This window comes from Styela clava, chromosome 8 (assembly GCF_964204865.1).
Source record: "Styela clava chromosome 8, kaStyClav1.hap1.2, whole genome shotgun sequence".
In the NCBI taxonomy this organism is placed as follows: Eukaryota; Metazoa; Chordata; class Ascidiacea; order Stolidobranchia; family Styelidae; genus Styela; species Styela clava.
In genome coordinates this window covers 11,367,015-11,383,616 of record NC_135257.1, presented here as the reverse complement: position 1 = coordinate 11,383,616, position 16,602 = coordinate 11,367,015, and the positions used below count along the sequence as shown (strand labels likewise).

The following is a 16,602-nucleotide window of genomic DNA, read 5'->3' as shown; positions in this document are numbered from 1 at the left end:
TGTTTTACTTAAAGTGACCAGCTTAGGAGAAGTATGTTGAAGTTTTGGTTCCTCCGATTTTTGCTATGCAAGCTGCGTTCAATCACACACTTGCGGTATAAACTCACCAGAAGTACAAGCACAAATTATTTTTTGTATTACTTTCCAAAACAATTGGAGCAATTATACACGCATAGGAGCAATTATATATCCCAAGTGCAATACAATAAGAAACGCAACAAATATTAATATATTTATTCATTTATGAAAATATTGATGGCAACAATATTCTGAAGTACCATTACAAACGATTACAAAATGAAACTATTCTGAATACTGATATTACCAATCCCAAGCATAATTTGTATTTGATAGTGAATTACTGCAAGGTAAACGGTAGATAGAAACAGGCTGGTTTGAAAACAATGTTAATTCCAATCAGTTGAGTCTGATGGATATTCTTGTTGGCAGTTGTGTGAAGTATATATTTCACTGTTGACCATGCAATTCATGTACAATGGCATAACTGGCCATTTTCCCTATGTGTAGATATGCTAGCTTGGTCCCCTACTACACACAACAAGAGCTATATAGCAATGAAAAAAAGGTAATAACGAAATGCATCCTGAATATTTCTATCTGAAAATAAGCATTTAAAATACTCATCCTGTACTGTACCATAGTCTAAAAGTTTGGTATATAAGACGAAAAACAATTTTTGTATCATAATAACTAAGCATCAAAAATAATGACCATTGCCTGATCAAAATAATTAAAAAAACTGTTTGCAGGCTGGCCACATCGGGCTCGCATGCCAGAGTTTGGACCACCCTGAATAACATAATACTAGCTTTTTTTATTCATTATTTTGGGGAGGAATAAACCCAAACCAGTAGATAAATCTTAATCTGTCCTTATGAAAGCCTTATAAGCATAAAAACCAACGATTCAGTAGGAATCAGTAATTGGCATCGAATTCCTGCCTTAAGAGCCTTTTCTCTTCTTCAACAAACATTTTGTCTCTGTTAGCCATTCCCATAGTTCTCTTTTTTGCTTCCTTGGATCGGAAAGAGGGTGGCTGTTGTTGATCCATTTTCTGCCGTTTGTTACCGTTATATGCGACCTAATGAATAGTAGTCACATTAAATTTTGATTTTTTCAAACATTATTTTACAAATAGAGAGTAATTTTGTGGGCTATTGGCCTAGTGGTTACATTAGACTTAACTAATATGGCATCGCAGGTTCAGGAAGTTTTGGATCTTTTTAAAAAAAGTGGCTGCCTGTACAGAGCCTCGATCAGAGCAAAATGTATGAATTCAAAGTTGAAATTCATTAGCTCTGCAGTATTCACCTTTTCTGCCTCCAGATCAGTAAAGAGAAATCCTTCTAAATCTTCTCCACCTATATCCTGTGGTTTCACCCTTTTGATATTTCCTGATTTATCCATTGTTTGATACATTTTAGACCACTGAACTGCCTGATCAATGTATTCATGTGGGCGACCTTGAGCTGGACCTATAAAATGTAATTTCAATCAAACATAATGAAATATTACTATTTATTTCATTTATGATACGGGCTTGCTTCAGGTATGTTCATTGAAAGTGAAAAACGAGATGCTTAAGGAGTCAAGAGTTATAACAGTTACCTTTGAAACTCTTGCAAATGCTTTCAATTGGCAATGGCGCAAAGTATAAAAAAGTGAAGAGCATTACATCATTTCCAATTCACTCAAATGTCTTCTAATATTTTAAAGAGGTAAAAGCTTTCATGGTAAGATAAATAAAGTTACATACCATCTGCAACATTAGGAGCAGAAGCTCCAGGTACTTGTTGTGCTAAAGTTGATTGCTTTGTTCCATCTTTGGTCTTCACAGATTTTTCAACTGTAGGAAGTCTGTTTTCCCAAGGCTTGTATTCTTTTTCAGGCTAAGAACGAAAAATATATTATACATTGCATTTGCAAACTGTAACAAATAAACTTACGTCCTGATACAGAGATTTGTTGAAAAATCAAAAATGGCAATATGGTTGACCAAATCCAACTTGTCATTCCATAATGATATGAATGCTTTTATATGTTAATTTATCGTATGAAAATAAAATTCACTTGGTCGCAGCTAGGGATGCCACATTTGGATTTCCGAATCGAATCGATTCGAATCGTTGCCTTTTCGAATCGATTCGAATCGCACTCGGGCGATTCGAAAAACGATAACGTGGCTTTACAAAAAATAACGCCGACTCTCGATTTTATTAACGGCGGTTGTCTTCCAGATATGATTTCACTCGAAAGCAAACAAATAAGCGCTCGTCCGGCTATCTCTCTCGAATGAATTTGCGCTTTATAATGGGATACAGTTCTTTGTTTGATGAAATTAGCATTCATTTCAACGACGAAAGATATACTTTAGAGAGTGATTTGCCTTCTTTTTTTCGGCGAAGTGCTCTCGTTTTGCGTTCGTTTTGCAGTGGGGAACACACACCAGCGAGACATCTGCTAGTGGTCTGCAAAACTCTTTGCTCGTTCGCAAAGTCGAATTCACATATCGCCCGGGCTTCTTTGATGCGTAATTTTACGACAACAATTTTCAACAGGTCTGAACATTGGTTTATTTCTTTATTGTATTTGAGAGTGAGTATTGAGCGATGTCGCAATATGTTTGTCTTGCACGCTATTGGCTGCTGCAATCGACCGACGTCGACCCTTGCTCTTTAGTTAGTATCTTGTATTGCTCTCTGTTGTGCGTGAGCGAGACGAGCTGTGATGGCGCAATCGGCAGTCATCTGCTTTGCCGGTCCTTTAGGATTTAGTTGAGTGTGCGTTTTGTGAGTTATTAGATTTCTGCTATTGTTATTATTTAGTTGGGAATCAATAGGTTAGGATAGGATGGGACTTATTGCGTGTTATATTTACTAACTGTTCTGTATTTAGTTATTTAATCCTGGAATCTATCAATATTTGTTACCGGTAACAGTAAAACTCAGCGTGGGGTAGTCTACAAACTCTGTGTGCCATTTGCGAGTGTTATTGCCGTATTGTTCTGTCGTGTTGTCAAGCGGAATATTACAACAAGTTTTTTCAGTGTTCTTCTGCGGTGTTGGGTTCAACAATTCAGTGGTTCAAGACTGAGTGGGGACTGATTGTTACAAGTTTGCATTGCAAATTGTAGGAGAACCGGGACGTGGTACTTGACAGGGTGCCATGCGCTGCTGTTAAACTCATTGGACTGCAAAATGTGCGGCCAGGCATCGGTAGCTTACTAGTATAACTTAATTATATGACTATTTGCAATGCATTTTTATTATTCAGAATGTCTAATATCAGTAGTAGCTTTAAAAAAATAACACCTAGGCGGCAGGGACAGCGCCCCAATTCCTTAGTCTGGGAACATTTTTCTCGCCCGTCAAAAGAGGAGGGATATTCATATGTGATTTGCAACTTCTGTAAAGAGAAGTTGTCATACTGCGAGTCTACCGGCAATCTTTTGAACCACCTCAGAAGAAGACATGCATTCATCAACACTGATTCAGTGCATACATCAAAGTAAGCCAAACCTTTTTTTTAATTAATTCTTCTACAGCCAGAACGCCATATGGGCTTACGTAACTACAGAATTATAGTTCTTAAACTCGGGTACTTAAAACAGTTTCATTTAGGAAATGAAATAAGCAATGGTTTGCTAAACTAACATACTGGCAGGACTGAAAAGATAAATAGAGAAATCAGTAATTAGAAATAATTTTATACTCGTGTAACTTCAAGCTGATACAAAAGTTAGAATTGTATTAGTTGCGATGTTGACAGTTGTGATGCCCAGCCAGGTCAGGCAAATTTATGTCAGAGGCAATTGTCCACCATATTTCATACTGTCTAATCAATAAAGCAGGTCAAGCCAGCAGAAAATTTTACTAAATGTGTACAAGATTATGTAGCTGCTGTTTATATTTTATACATTTTATTTTCAGTTTAACAGCGAGCCAAGTGACAGAAGGCAGTGGAAGTGGAACAAAACAGAAAAAACTTGAAACCTTTTTTAAATCAAAGTCCATTAGCAGACAAAGACAGAATCATATAGACAAATTAATAGTCAATGTTATAATAGGGGACATGAGGCCGATCAATATCGTAGAGGGGGAGCATTTTAGAAATTTAATATCAAATCTTGAGCCGGGATACGAGATGCCTGGAAGAACTTTTTTTGGAAAACAGATTGAAACTACATATTCGCAGTATAAATGCAAACTCATGTCTATTTTAAAAGAACAAAATGTGATATCTATCACAACAGATGCATGGACAAGCATCCGGATGGAAGCTTATATAACTGTTACAGCACATTTTGTCATGGCAGGAGAACTACAGAACTATGTATTGTCCACTACACAAATAGTTGGGGACCAAACTGGTATAAACTTGAAAAGTTACATCCTATATGTACTGAATGATTTTTCTATCCCCCCTTCCTCCATATTTGCTATAGTAACAGACAATGGGGCGAATGTTGTTTCTGCATGTAAAATTTTACAAACTGAACATGGCTGGCATCACATTCGTTGCGCTGCTCACACCCTCCAGCTGTGTATCAAAGATGCCATCAAAAATACAGAAATAGCAAGGGCACTAGGTAAGTGAGGCTGTATGTGATGCTAAATAAGGGGAAAGCCTGATAAATCTATGGAATGCCTACAAATGGATAGTTTGAAATCATATGCTATTTAAATGAAACACTTTTTGTCAGAATATGTTCACTGGATGTATTTATGTATAAAAATTTAAATTTCAGGTGCTGCGCGGCACTTAGTGCAACACTTTAGAAGGTCAGCAAAATGCATGACAGCGTTGCGACGCCATGCTCAGTCGGCAGACACTGAAATAAAAAACATTGAGATGCCGATAGACGTTTCAACCAGGTGGAACTCCACATTTGCTATGATAGCAAATCTTGTGAAAAACCAGTGGATAATTCGTTCGGTACTGGCTGATCCAACAATTGTCCCACGAGCGACAGCAGTCAGTCTTGAACTAAAGGACAACCACTGGAGCTTGCTGAGAGAAATTTCTATCATATTGAAACCATTCAAGGTAACTAATCAAGCTCAGAATTTTATTTCAAAAGGTTACTAACTCTGTGTTTGCTGCATCATAATGATAGTTTATGAGAACTGAATTATATTGACTAGGATTATTTGTCCTTGGGTTTACAATTCAGTGTTCAAAAATTTGCAATAAAATATCTTATTTTTAGACAGCCTCTGATCACCTTGAAGGAAGTAATTATGTGACGATGTCATCTTTGCTACCAATTGCAAAAGGTTTAGTGGGTCAGTGTGAAGAACTCCTTGTCGATGATCTTCAGCTATCGGCATCAAAGACCTTCTGTTCGACCATTCTCAGTTCGTTACACACTAGATTCTCAGATGTCATGTCAACTTCAGTACAAAGCGAAGGAGTAAGCATTTACCACAAGTCCACCTGGTTGAATCCCTTTCACAAGGGCAAATTTTTCAGCAGACAGATGCGAGTCTCGGTAATTTAATTTTTGAATGTTCTAATTTCAAATTAATCTCACTTCGATTTCTGATGCTGATGAAACATTTTTCATAGGTGCGGATAGCTGTTGAAACTGAAGCAGATACTTCTACGGCTCAGGATGAATCACGTCATGGACCCCTGCCACAAATGGATCATAGTCAAGAGCAAATGGAAACCGTGAATTCATCTAGTGAAATTCATGGACTTTTTGAGAGAGGCCTAGAGAACTCTGGCAGTTCTTCAGACTCGGAAAGTTCAAATATTGTGTCAGAGGAAATAGCTTGGTACTTAAAACGAAAGGTTGATGATAAAGAGTCACCACCTGCACCATTGACCTGGTGGGATAACAATGGAGCCCGTGCCCCTTTGCTCAAGAGAATGGCAGTGAAGTATCTGAGTGTACCCGCAACCTCGGCTGCTTCAGAAAGGGCTTTTTCTTCTGCTGGACTGACTGTTTCACAGTTGAGATCACGACTAACGAGTGCCCATGTTAATGAACTCAATTTTCTCTACTGCAATAAGAAATTGTTGGAGTGAAACAATATCTTCTTCAAATTTTGCCTTTTTCGCGAACTTGACACACAGGTTCTGACAGGGGGGGGGTGATGTTTTGCATGTTATTTTGGAATTTGTTTTCAGATAACAGATTATATTTCATTTTCCACTGGCGTTTTGTTTTTGCTGTAATAGTGTATTGTTTGGGTGCCATGTCAGCATTAGAGGTGACGCAGTTTGGGTAATTTTTTAGCGATGAAAAAAAAAAAAAAAAAACATTTCCGGAACCAGATTCGGAAAGATTCGATTCGAAAATTTTCGATTCGAGATTCGATTCGAAAAAAAATGTATCCGGAAGTGGCAACCCTAGTCGCAGCAACAAATTTATACTGTGTTGAAGATATATTGTGCATGTAGTGTTACGAGTGAGGATGTGATATTTGACTATAAACAAAACATCATGTACTGAACAATTTGAGAAATAATGGAAGATGGTCGTCAACTCATTAGTTCATAATATCTATAAATTAGGCTTACTTACACTAGTAATAATGTAACTTAGATCCTCACTACACAAAATAACGGCAGCAGTAATAGGTCAGAAACTTATATTTAAACATTGTATCAAGTCCTAAGTAAGAGACAATGCCTCTGAACATTCCGTAGACTGGTAAGGTATATTTTTACAAACATATGAAAATGATTTACCAGTTCAGGTGCTTTCTTTGTCAGTTTGTCCCAGTCCACATCCTGGCGAAGTGGGTCTATTGTAAACTCTGGCCGTTTAGCTGATGCAAGTACTGTCATAGGTGGTGGCAATTTTTTGTTGCCTGGTTTGACTGTTTGTTGAGCAGGCTTAGTAACAGGTATGCTAGCATCCTCCTTATCAGAATTATCATCTTCAGAATCGGAATCATCAGAATTAGCAGCAAAAAAAGAAAGTGGATCAGACATAGTTTATAAAGTTAAGTTTTGTGCAATTCAAGAATTCAGCTGAGAGTTTCCCCCCTCGTAACTCTAGCTTCAATGTATTCTATGCGCTTTTCAAGTTTTGTTAATTTTTCATTCAGTGTTGCAAGACGTGAACGACAAGACAGATCGAATCCGTTGAGAAAGTCTGCAATTTTTCTTATGCTGCTTGTTATTACTTCAATATATTCCCGATTTGCCCAATCTTGTTGAATCTCTCTTTGTATAACGCTTCCTCCACCACGATTATCCATTTCTAAGCACAAAAACCATGAATAAAATCTATTATAAGATCTGGAAAACAGAAAAAAACGTGATTGGCAGTTTGAGATTGAAATAAAGATACATAGCATGATAAAGAACAGATACATGAAAAATGATCGATTTTAAACCCATAATTAGGCAAAAAAATTTTAACACATACTTAACACATTACAGATCAAATGAGTGATTTTGCATAAACTGACAGACAGTCGCATTAATATAACAATCACTGGCAATGCAGCAATAGTAGTGAGAGCAGAAACAGAATAGGTTATTCAATGCAAAATAATATCCATCCATTTCACTGATTGATAAACTTCAAAAGAACAATGAAATGAATGACCATAAGAAACAGGTGATACTGTTCGACTATGCAGATTGAATGATACAGAATTACTAATCCATTTTCTATTTAAAATTCATCATGCATTGTACGTTTTATTGGTCCTTCCTTCTTATTCCACCATATCATTTGTTTTCGACTCAATATAGTCAAGAGCCTTCTGTTTTACTTCAGCTACAGATTCATCACTCCCATATTTGGTTTCAAAATCAATGTAACGTTTGAAAAAACTTCTCATATTTTTAGTTGATAAATTTAGAGTTGTAACACGCTCAAACACTTCTCTTGCATCTTCCAACTTGTCCACTTTTATCAACATATCGATATAAACAGACCAAATATCAGCCCGTTTCGGATAATTACTGAGAGCATTTTCGAATAGAACTCTGCCTTGTTCAGTGTCTCCGCATTTATATTCCAATTGGGCATACTTTGAAATAATTTCAAGGTGAACATTCTTTTCAAGACTCTGTAAACATCTTTTGAAAACTTCATTTGCCTTTTCTCTCTTTCCTCTTTGCATAAGATGGCTGATATAAAGTATCCAGGCAGATTTATTGCGCTTGAATTTCCTTACTATTTTTGAGCACAACTCTTCTGCATTATCAAACTTGTTCAACCTTTCAAAGGTAGAAACCATATGAAAATTAACTTTCAGAGGGTCATTATGCTGGGTCGCAGTATCTATCACTTTTGTCAGTGATTCACTGCTACCAAATCTAGTTTCGAGGTTAAGAAGAGCTGCCCATACATTCCACTTTTCTTTTTCTTCGTGAAAATCAATCACTTTTAATGCTCTTTCAGCAACTACTCTTGCCTTTTCAACTTCAGTGGCACGAAGATGAAATGCCATGTAGCTGACCCATAGCATTGAATTCTGGGGACTGGCAAGTACAAGCTTGTCCCAATCCAAGGCTGTCTGTGGAGCATTGTCCTCTAACATTTCCTCCTCTTTTGTTCGCAGATCTGCTTCTTCACGATCTTTTTCTGCTTCAATTTCTCTTTTGCTCTTCTTGTTGACAACTTTTTCATCACTCAATTCCGCATTATCGTCATCATCTGAGGAATCCATAGAATCACTTGTTTCCTTTGCCGATGTAGAATTTATTGACTCCCAACTAAAACCTGGGTCTTCAACACTATCTTCATGCTGTGAAACATTACTTAGGTAACGAGGTGGGGTATCCAATGTTGGTGATTCCTCTTCAAGTCCAGAATCAATGTCATCAGTCTTCTTTCTTTTCTCTTCAGTGCCACCAGTTTCTTCTTTTTGTTTTTTGCGCCTTTTCCTTCCCTCAATTTTGTCAACCAACAGACCAACTTCTTTTCTTTTTTGCTCTTTTGGCTTACCATGTCTTTGTGGAAGACCAAGAGCTTCAGGAATAAGATCTGGCAAACCAGTATCCCCTTCTAACAATGACAAACTAACTTTTCCCTCCATTTTAGACACTTCAATTACTTTACATGTAACAAGAGTCCCTTCTTTCAACACTTCTTCTATCAGACTTGTATCTTTTATGAAATATTTTGAAATCTTTGTCATGTCTACTCTTCCAGTGATGGTCCGGGACAAACTAACGAAAACTCCAGAATTTGAGACGATTTTTACAAAACCACGAAGTATTTGGCCAGAATGTATTTCTTTGGCTTCCGAGATCTCTTTATCCTTTATATTACTTTGGTCATACTCCTGTGCGAGTCTAGATTTCCTCAAAGAAAGGGCAAGTGATTTCCTATCTCCACATGACACAATACTACAGCGAACAACCTGGCTAACTTCGAAGTCTTCAAATGGACGAGTAGCAAACACATCTGCAGATTGTGTGATGTGTACTTTTCCAACACCACCTTTAGGTAATTTGATAATCATGTTACTTGGAAAAATTTTGCAAATCTTTCCATTTGTGATGCAATCTTCATTCAGTTCAGTAACATCTTTCTGAGTTTTTCTATCAATCATAGCACCTTTTCCAGCGAGCGTGACAGTATTGTGCATCAGTTTGTGCACGATACAATGCAATACAACAGGCTTCTTGAATTTGTGAGAAGATTTCAATATTTTCATTGGATTATCAGAAAGCAGTAAGGTAGGTAGAAATCCTTTTATAGCAGGAGTAATTTCAACATGAATTTCATCTTTCGAAGGAACATATTGATGAGAAAAAGCTGTAATACATTGACCTATCTTCAAATCCTCAAATTCAATGCCAACTGGAGAATCGAGTAAACTTAACTCAGGAACACATCTCCTAGCATTTCGATTAGTAATTGCAAGATAACGGTGTGTACGTACATCACGAAATCCTATTACATTACATTTTAATTTGTCCCAAGGGCGGTATTTTGTAATCTTCGAAAAAGCACCATGTTCATGTTTATGTTCTATCTCTGATATGTGCAATCTTCCAGTGACTGGTTGTCCACGGTAACCACCTTCCAATTCAGACTCCGTAAACCTGACAAGAATAGTATTCATTCGTACAGAGCGAATGGTACCTTCAACTTTTTGACCCACTTGGAGGTTTCCAAAATTTATATCACCCTGCAAGGACACATCAGAGCATTCCGATTCTTCTCTTTGGCGTTTTACACCATGAGTAAAATGCTTTTTGTTGTGGGAAGTTTGAGTAGCAGAAACGACATTCGCTTGATTTATTGGTTTACATACTGTAACAGTAATGCTGTCATGTTGCTTCCAAGGCCACAAGTTCTCGAATATGGGATGATTGGGATGGGTTCTATTTAAAAGTAAACCAGCATAGGCGTTCTCCAGATCGAAAACAGTCGACACATCTTCATTCATGTATGCCACTGTTGCCTTCAAGACAGTACCATTATTATGCTTCACTGTACTTCCAAGTAATTTGCTATTAGCTGACAATGTTATACATTTTGATACAGGGTTTACATCAAGTAGAGCTGCATTCACATCTGTTGACTCTTCATTGGTATCTATATCTATCACACAACACTTATAATTTTCAGGGAAAAGTGAACTGCTACACATTGCCACACCATTTTCGCTTGGTTTGGAAGTCAAATGTACCTTCATTTGCTTACCAATTGCCACTGATTTTGGCCATGAAGAAGAACAGCTTCGCATTATATCTGTTAGCTCTTTCAAGTAATCCGCTGTGAGTTGTTCTTGTGGACAATCAGAAACTTTCAAACTGACAATAAACCTTCTTTTTTCCATATCCATTTCAACTATTTTAGCAACCACCGACTGCCCTTCTTGGTAATATCCATCAGATGTAAGGAGGTAGCGATCAGCCATCTTTGATTTTGGACACAAGCCTAAAAGACCACCGTAAACTTGAACAAACACTCCATACTCGGCGATATGATGTACAAAACCAGGTGTTATCAAATCTTCTTTCAGGTCAGAAAATGTAAGCGTTTGATTTGCATTATCTTCAGCGTTCTCTTTCATGCTCTTGAATTTACCTACAAAAGAATTTTTCTTGGTAAAGATGGGCTGTTTCTTTTTACCAATGGGTAAACAATCCTCTAAAACAGTATGTGGAGTGATAATTTCATACCATGAATGTGCCAGTGATGGAAAATCAGACAAATGCATCAAGGGCAGAAATCCTTTGGTCCACAAGTCCCTTTGCTTATCATCATCACATACAACAACTTCGAAGCCACCTTCAATTTTATTCACCACCTCTAGATTCACCAAGCTAATATTAGATACGGATGTATGATCTTCTTTTTTGTCTTTTGGCTTAGGTCTCAGAATAAATGAAAATGATGCACGTTCTGCTTCCAAATCACAACTCAAAAGCCGGCACTTCATAACCTGTCCAACAAAAAATATTTTTTCAGGATCTTCCACCAATTCTGCAGACAATTCAGAGTTGCGCACAATGCCATGTACATTGTTATAAAAATTCACAAAAACCCCATATGGTTTGATAGATGCAATGTAACCATGAGCAATGCAACCAGGCTCTAACTGATCATAACTAACGATAGTAGGAAGTCGTGATTTCAAAAGAGTTCTCTTGTGAGTCAGATGTATTCGTCCAGCAGCTTTATCGACGTACAAAACTTTGCATGATATTACATCACCTTTTGAAAACTTTTTCTCAGGATGGTTTAAAATAATGTCAGCCATGTGGATTTTGGGCACAAAGCCTTTTACTGGAGTAAAGGCATCTGTACCTAATGTTACAACAAGTCCACTGTCGAAAATACCTGAAATAGTACAATCCATGACTGTCCCAGGAGTAATGCTGTCATAGGTTAAAAATTCACGTTCAACCATACTTTTCTTCAAACTCAAAATAACAGCACCATCCAGACTTGAACTATGCAGAACCAGTGCTGGGAAAGAATCACCTTTTCTGATTACTTCTGTAAAATTAGTTATCTTCGCATCACTTACATACTTCATAGGGCAAAAAGCGCGAGTTCCATTTGACTCTCCAATCATTAACATAGCTCCCAATCCATTGATGCACTTTGTAACCTTAGCTGAGCATTTGTGTCCCCGAGGAAAATGATTCATGTTAGTTTCTATCATCTTCAGTCTTGTATCATTGGTGAACAAAAAGTGATTGGTACTCAATGAAACATGTTTTGTAATAGGGTTCACATACAAAATACAGCCTTTGATCCGTTTGTCAATTCTCTCTTTTTCAGGTTGATCCTTTCCTTTAGTCGTTTTGCGTTTTTTCTTCTTCCCAAAATTTTTATCAAAGTCATCCTTTTCTAAGCGTATTTTAGACATATCACAATCAAGAGCACAAACTGAAGCATTAAAATCCAAGAATTTTCCAACTACGCCAGGCTTTAGTTTTTTTGTTGGATGGAACATTCCCACCATTCCAGGTTGCAGCGTATCCAGCGAAACTCCATTATCCAGTTTTAAAAGTGATTTTTCAATTTTTTTCTCATCTAAAGACAAAAGTACAATAGTTCCTTCTCCTCGAATACTTGTAATGACAAAACGAATGACAGCACCAAGTTTCAATTTTCGAGCACCAATTTCCCCAGTCGGTATAAATGCATTAACATCATTTTTTCCAATATCAATAGTATAACCATGGTCTTCTTCTGATTTTACAGCACCAGAAATCATCTGTCCAACAAAAAAACTCATTGTGGAGAGATATTTATTTACAACAGATGGTTGAAGAGTGAGATGTAGTGTCGTAATCCCTGTTGGATTAACTACAGAACAAACAACAATATCCCCAACTTGAAACATATCAGATAAAGGCGTAAGCTGCTCAGAATCTTGCTCAAGATGCTTTCGTATTTGCGAAGTATATATATCAGATATATGATTAGCTTGTACTTGACCAGTATTACAATGAGGTATACCAACAACAAGTTGCAGTTCCTGTATCTCACGAATACACCCCAACAGCAGTGTTCCCTCTTGTACTCTTTTGCAATGCAAAAAATCCACATTTATTTCATCCATCCCTTGTAACAATCCATCCACATCTTTAATACCATGACTTTTGATTATTTCATCTTTTTCTTTTGGTTTTTTCTTTTCTTTTGTAAAATGCCCACCCGTAGATGACTTGCTTCCTTCTGAAAACAGAGAATCAACTGCGGCTTGGCGTTTGGCACCCTTCTTCTTAAAAGTCGATGGTTCACGCTTTGCTTTTCCTCTCGGAAATAATATTTCGTCCATAGTCGAAAAATTAGAGTTACGAATGTAATTTAACTTTTACCAAAATTTCTGCTGTATAAAAAAGATAAACGAATAAACATTAGGAAAGAAAAAAAGGTTTCTGTTTTACCAAAAAAAGTCAATTTTTCTCAAAATTCCAACAATGTGTAATTTGCAAAGATAGAGAAACAACAGTAATAGAAAATAATACATACTCACATCACATAATATCATATTAATGAGTTCTCATGTCTTTTCAAATTAGGGTTTTAAACTACAACTCGTAAGTTGTGATACAAGATATTGCAGGAACAATTGACAAACCAAATTACTCAGCATCTATTCAAAATGACCATGGTATGTTTAGTTTTGATAAACAAAATGCATATAAGATTACTCAAAAAATTTACCATTGTCAGGGAAATGTCATGATTGTTTAAAATATGAAACACGTTATTGTAAAAATAGACCATTTAGATTAATTGAATTCTAATTACCGGTATTGATATTTCAACATCCCCATACACGATAGAGGTTGTGTGCATGGGTATGTTTACCACGAGTCCAATTAGATTCAAACCAAACTTATAATCTGTAACTGTGCGTTGAATATAAATCAGTTCAATTGTTCTAACTGTTTGACCAAACTTTCTCGTTCTTTTATAGCTTTCAATGCACTTTCTTTTTCCTTTTTCATCAAATTTCTTTTTTTCTGTCGAGCAGCAAAAACCTTTCTGTAATGTTCAGTAACTTCAATGTTTGTTATTTCAATATTTTTTCTCAATTCTTGTTTTTTCATATCATCTCTGGAAAGTTTCAAAAGTTGTGAAACAATTGTCCTATTTCTATCACCTATTGCCCTCAATTCTTGTTGACATCGTTTCAGTTCCAAAAGAACTTCATCTTCATCTTTATCATTTTCAGAAAAATGATCAATAAGACCTTGTTCATATAGTTCAGCCTTTATTCGGGCCTCCAGTTTTGTGGTATGGGGAGAACTAGATGCCTTGCCATTTTTGGAAGCAACATTTTGGTCATTGTTCGTAAGAGCTTCAAATGCTTTTCCATCATTGGCAAGACCAGAATCCAGTGGCGCTATTATATTTTCTTGCACGAAAGCAGAAACCAATCGCTGGGTAAGTGACCCATATGGGCATGGTTCTGCATCATTCAAATTTTCTGCTGTTTTTTTCATTATCCTCTGAATAGATGACTCAGTATTACTATTATTTTTTCCAATTCTACCCCCTTCTTTTTCCTCCATTGCCAAATCTTCTTCTGCCCAAACTTGACTGAAATGTTTGCCAAGAGGGGGAATTTCAAAATATTCCTCAGAAATTGGTTTTTCCATTTTCTCTAAAAGCGAAATTGTTTCTTGTGGTATGGGCCCACAGTATGTATCAACCATTTGCCAAAACTTATTAGGAACTTCAGCATTCCTTTGTAAAACGGGTAATTCGTCATTTGTTTCTGTTTCAATGCGAGAGCCTTTTGCCTTCGACCTGCCAGCACCACTTGGTGATGACGTTGAACTATTCAAATGAAATAAGGGTTTTATAGCATGAATATGAGATGATGAGTCTGATGTTTTCATCTTTTTGACTGGACGATCTTCAACTATTCGAGAGCGCTTATGCTCAGTATCTTTGCCTCTGGAAACTTTTTTGTCTTTTTTATTGTCTTGTAGGTCTGACAATATGCCAATCTCCGAGTTCAATTGTCTCATCCTTTGTGATGCAGCGGCAAGTAGTTGTTCCAACTCCATTTGTAAAGAATCTAATTCATCCAATGATACTCCATCATCTTTATGCCGATTAACGATATTTGTGTATCTTGGACAATTTTTAGCATGATCCACAGGCTTCACATCAGGAAATTGTAAGAAACAATCTTTCAAGTCCATTGCAATAATGTTACTGTATTATACAAATGCCAATACTATATCAAAAGTATGGTTTGTTAATTAGAGATAAGGTTAGAACTATTAAATATGCACCATTTTATTTAGGATGCATGATTGCCAATCAATGAATAGTAAAAATTAAGGTTGCAATACACCTTGTTTTACTGGACATGTTCTGATTTTCGCCATTCAATTTATTGTGAAATTGAATGTATGTAGGACACAGTGCTTAAATTCCAAGATGTTCCGACATTTGATTCAATAAAAATAACAATATATGTATCTGAATGAGGGTGTTTGACACTACGGCAGGCAGATCACGTCATGCTTGTCTCAATGATAATTTAAATCAATAGCAACGTGCGTGATATTCTGATAAAATTTATTTCCTTTGATAAATCGAACTATTTTTTTCCGGGGTGTCCAATGATGATGTTTTGAGGATTGCACTTCTTTTTAGTTTATTGTGCGGTGCCGGTGTGCTCTTTTGTGCCGATATGAAGGCCCAGATTGTCTCATAAAAGAGGGGGTTGCATTCACTGTTATAATTGATGTCTCTTAATGTGGGGGCTATTCTTGGAATCAGAGAACTGTGCCGTACTGAACGTGTATGAAATAAAAACAATATCTGAGATTTTCTCAGGTCACTTAAAACGTATGAAATATTGCAGAGTCGATTCACTAACAGTATTTCATTGTGACTGTGAATTTGGATATTTTAGAATTCAACCTTTTTCATATAAAATGTCATTTTTGCAACTTGAAATTGTTAGTCAGTAATTTCTGCGCTTTCCAGAGTACAATTTAGACAAATTAGGAATGTCAAGGCCAGGGATTGATAGAGAGCCCTGGCAGTCTTTATTTTATGTGTCTGTATTGAGTTGTCTACTTATGTTGGTGACATCAACAAAGGGTAGGTAGGCTACATCTCTTTTCTCGGTGACTACATGAATTCAGTAGGGCACATATTTCTGATTCCAAGATATCCCGATATTTGGTTCAATAAAATAAAAACCTTATTTATCTCTGAAACGTGGACGTCTGGCACGATGGCAGATCGTGCCCTGCTTGTCTCGAAAATAATCTAAATCAATCGCGGCCATCACATATTCGAAATTGAGTTTTTTGCTAAGACACTTGAACGTTACGCGCACGCTTAAACGATATAATATTTTTTTTTTATTCTGTAATTCGGTTTATTTTTTTTCCAATGGATCCGATGGTGGCGTCTTTAGATCACACTTTCTTTTAGTTTATTGCGCTGTGAATTTTGCCGATATGGAGGCACAGACTGTCCCGTAAAGGAGGGGTTTGCACTCACTGTCATAAGTGATGTATTTTAATGTGAAATCTATTTTTGGAATTGGAGACCTGTGGAATTGCAAAGACTTTATGTTCTCTAGTGCCAGCCTCCATCTACTTTTTGTATGGGCCTCTTTTGTGACTAATCTCAGAATTCAGGCATGTCTGTCAGTA

General features: G+C 36.7%; 4 protein-coding genes across 4 annotated transcripts; 1 reads left to right on the top strand and 3 right to left on the bottom strand.

The window, feature by feature from the left end:
* Nucleotides 1-219: 219 nt before the first annotated feature.
* On the bottom strand, nt 220-7,272 carry LOC120345989 (UPF0690 protein C1orf52 homolog). The gene is made up of 4 exons (XM_039415611.2): nt 6,721-7,272; nt 1,778-1,910; nt 1,333-1,496; nt 220-1,102 (listed from the first exon to the last, which is right to left on the bottom strand). The coding sequence occupies exons 1-4, from the start codon at nt 6,964-6,966 to the stop codon at nt 938-940; spliced, it is 708 nt and encodes a 235-aa protein (XP_039271545.2). The 5' UTR covers nt 6,967-7,272; the 3' UTR covers nt 220-937.
* On the top strand, nt 3,336-6,116 carry LOC120331633 (E3 SUMO-protein ligase ZBED1-like). Its single transcript, XM_078115146.1, has 4 exons — nt 3,336-3,528; nt 4,769-5,067; nt 5,231-5,512; nt 5,590-6,116. The coding sequence occupies exons 1-4, from the start codon at nt 3,492-3,494 to the stop codon at nt 6,052-6,054; spliced, it is 1,083 nt and encodes a 360-aa protein (XP_077971272.1). The 5' UTR covers nt 3,336-3,491; the 3' UTR covers nt 6,055-6,116.
* A 2-nt stretch (nt 7,273-7,274) lies between the features above and the next one.
* On the bottom strand, nt 7,275-13,296 carry LOC120345987 (protein RRP5 homolog). Its single transcript, XM_039415608.2, has one exon. It carries the CDS (start codon nt 13,242-13,244, stop codon nt 7,701-7,703), a length of 5,544 nt encoding a protein of 1,847 aa, XP_039271542.2. The 5' UTR covers nt 13,245-13,296; the 3' UTR covers nt 7,275-7,700.
* A 105-nt stretch (nt 13,297-13,401) lies between these two features.
* On the bottom strand, nt 13,402-15,905 carry LOC120345988 (transcriptional adapter 3-like). The gene has a single exon (XM_039415610.2). It carries the CDS (start codon nt 15,124-15,126, stop codon nt 13,840-13,842), a length of 1,287 nt encoding a protein of 428 aa, XP_039271544.1. The 5' UTR covers nt 15,127-15,905; the 3' UTR covers nt 13,402-13,839.
* Nucleotides 15,906-16,602: the final 697 nt, after the last annotated feature.

Excerpts from the sequence above, each read along its gene's own strand:
- LOC120331633 (XM_078115146.1), top strand. The coding sequence starts at position 3,492 with ATGCATTCATCAACACTGATTCAGTGCATACATCAAA. Across the intron at positions 5,068-5,230 it reads TCATATTGAAACCATTCAAG|ACAGCCTCTGATCACCTTGA; the intron begins GTAACTAATCAA and ends TCTTATTTTTAG. Across the intron at positions 5,513-5,589 it reads GCAGACAGATGCGAGTCTCG|GTGCGGATAGCTGTTGAAAC; the intron begins GTAATTTAATTT and ends CATTTTTCATAG.
- LOC120345989 (XM_039415611.2), bottom strand. The coding sequence starts at position 6,966 with ATGTCTGATCCACTTTCTTTTTTTGCTGCTAATTCTGATGATTCCGAT. Across the intron at positions 1,911-6,720 it reads CAAAGAAAGCACCTGAACTG|CCTGAAAAAGAATACAAGCC; the intron begins GTAAATCATTTT and ends TTTCGTTCTTAG. Across the intron at positions 1,497-1,777 it reads TGCTCCTAATGTTGCAGATG|GTCCAGCTCAAGGTCGCCCA; the intron begins GTATGTAACTTT and ends TACATTTTATAG.
- LOC120345987 (XM_039415608.2), bottom strand. The coding sequence starts at position 13,244 with ATGGACGAAATATTATTTCCGAGAGGAAAAGCAAAGCGTGAACCATCG.
- LOC120345988 (XM_039415610.2), bottom strand. The coding sequence starts at position 15,126 with ATGGACTTGAAAGATTGTTTCTTACAATTTCCTGATGTGAAGCCTGTG.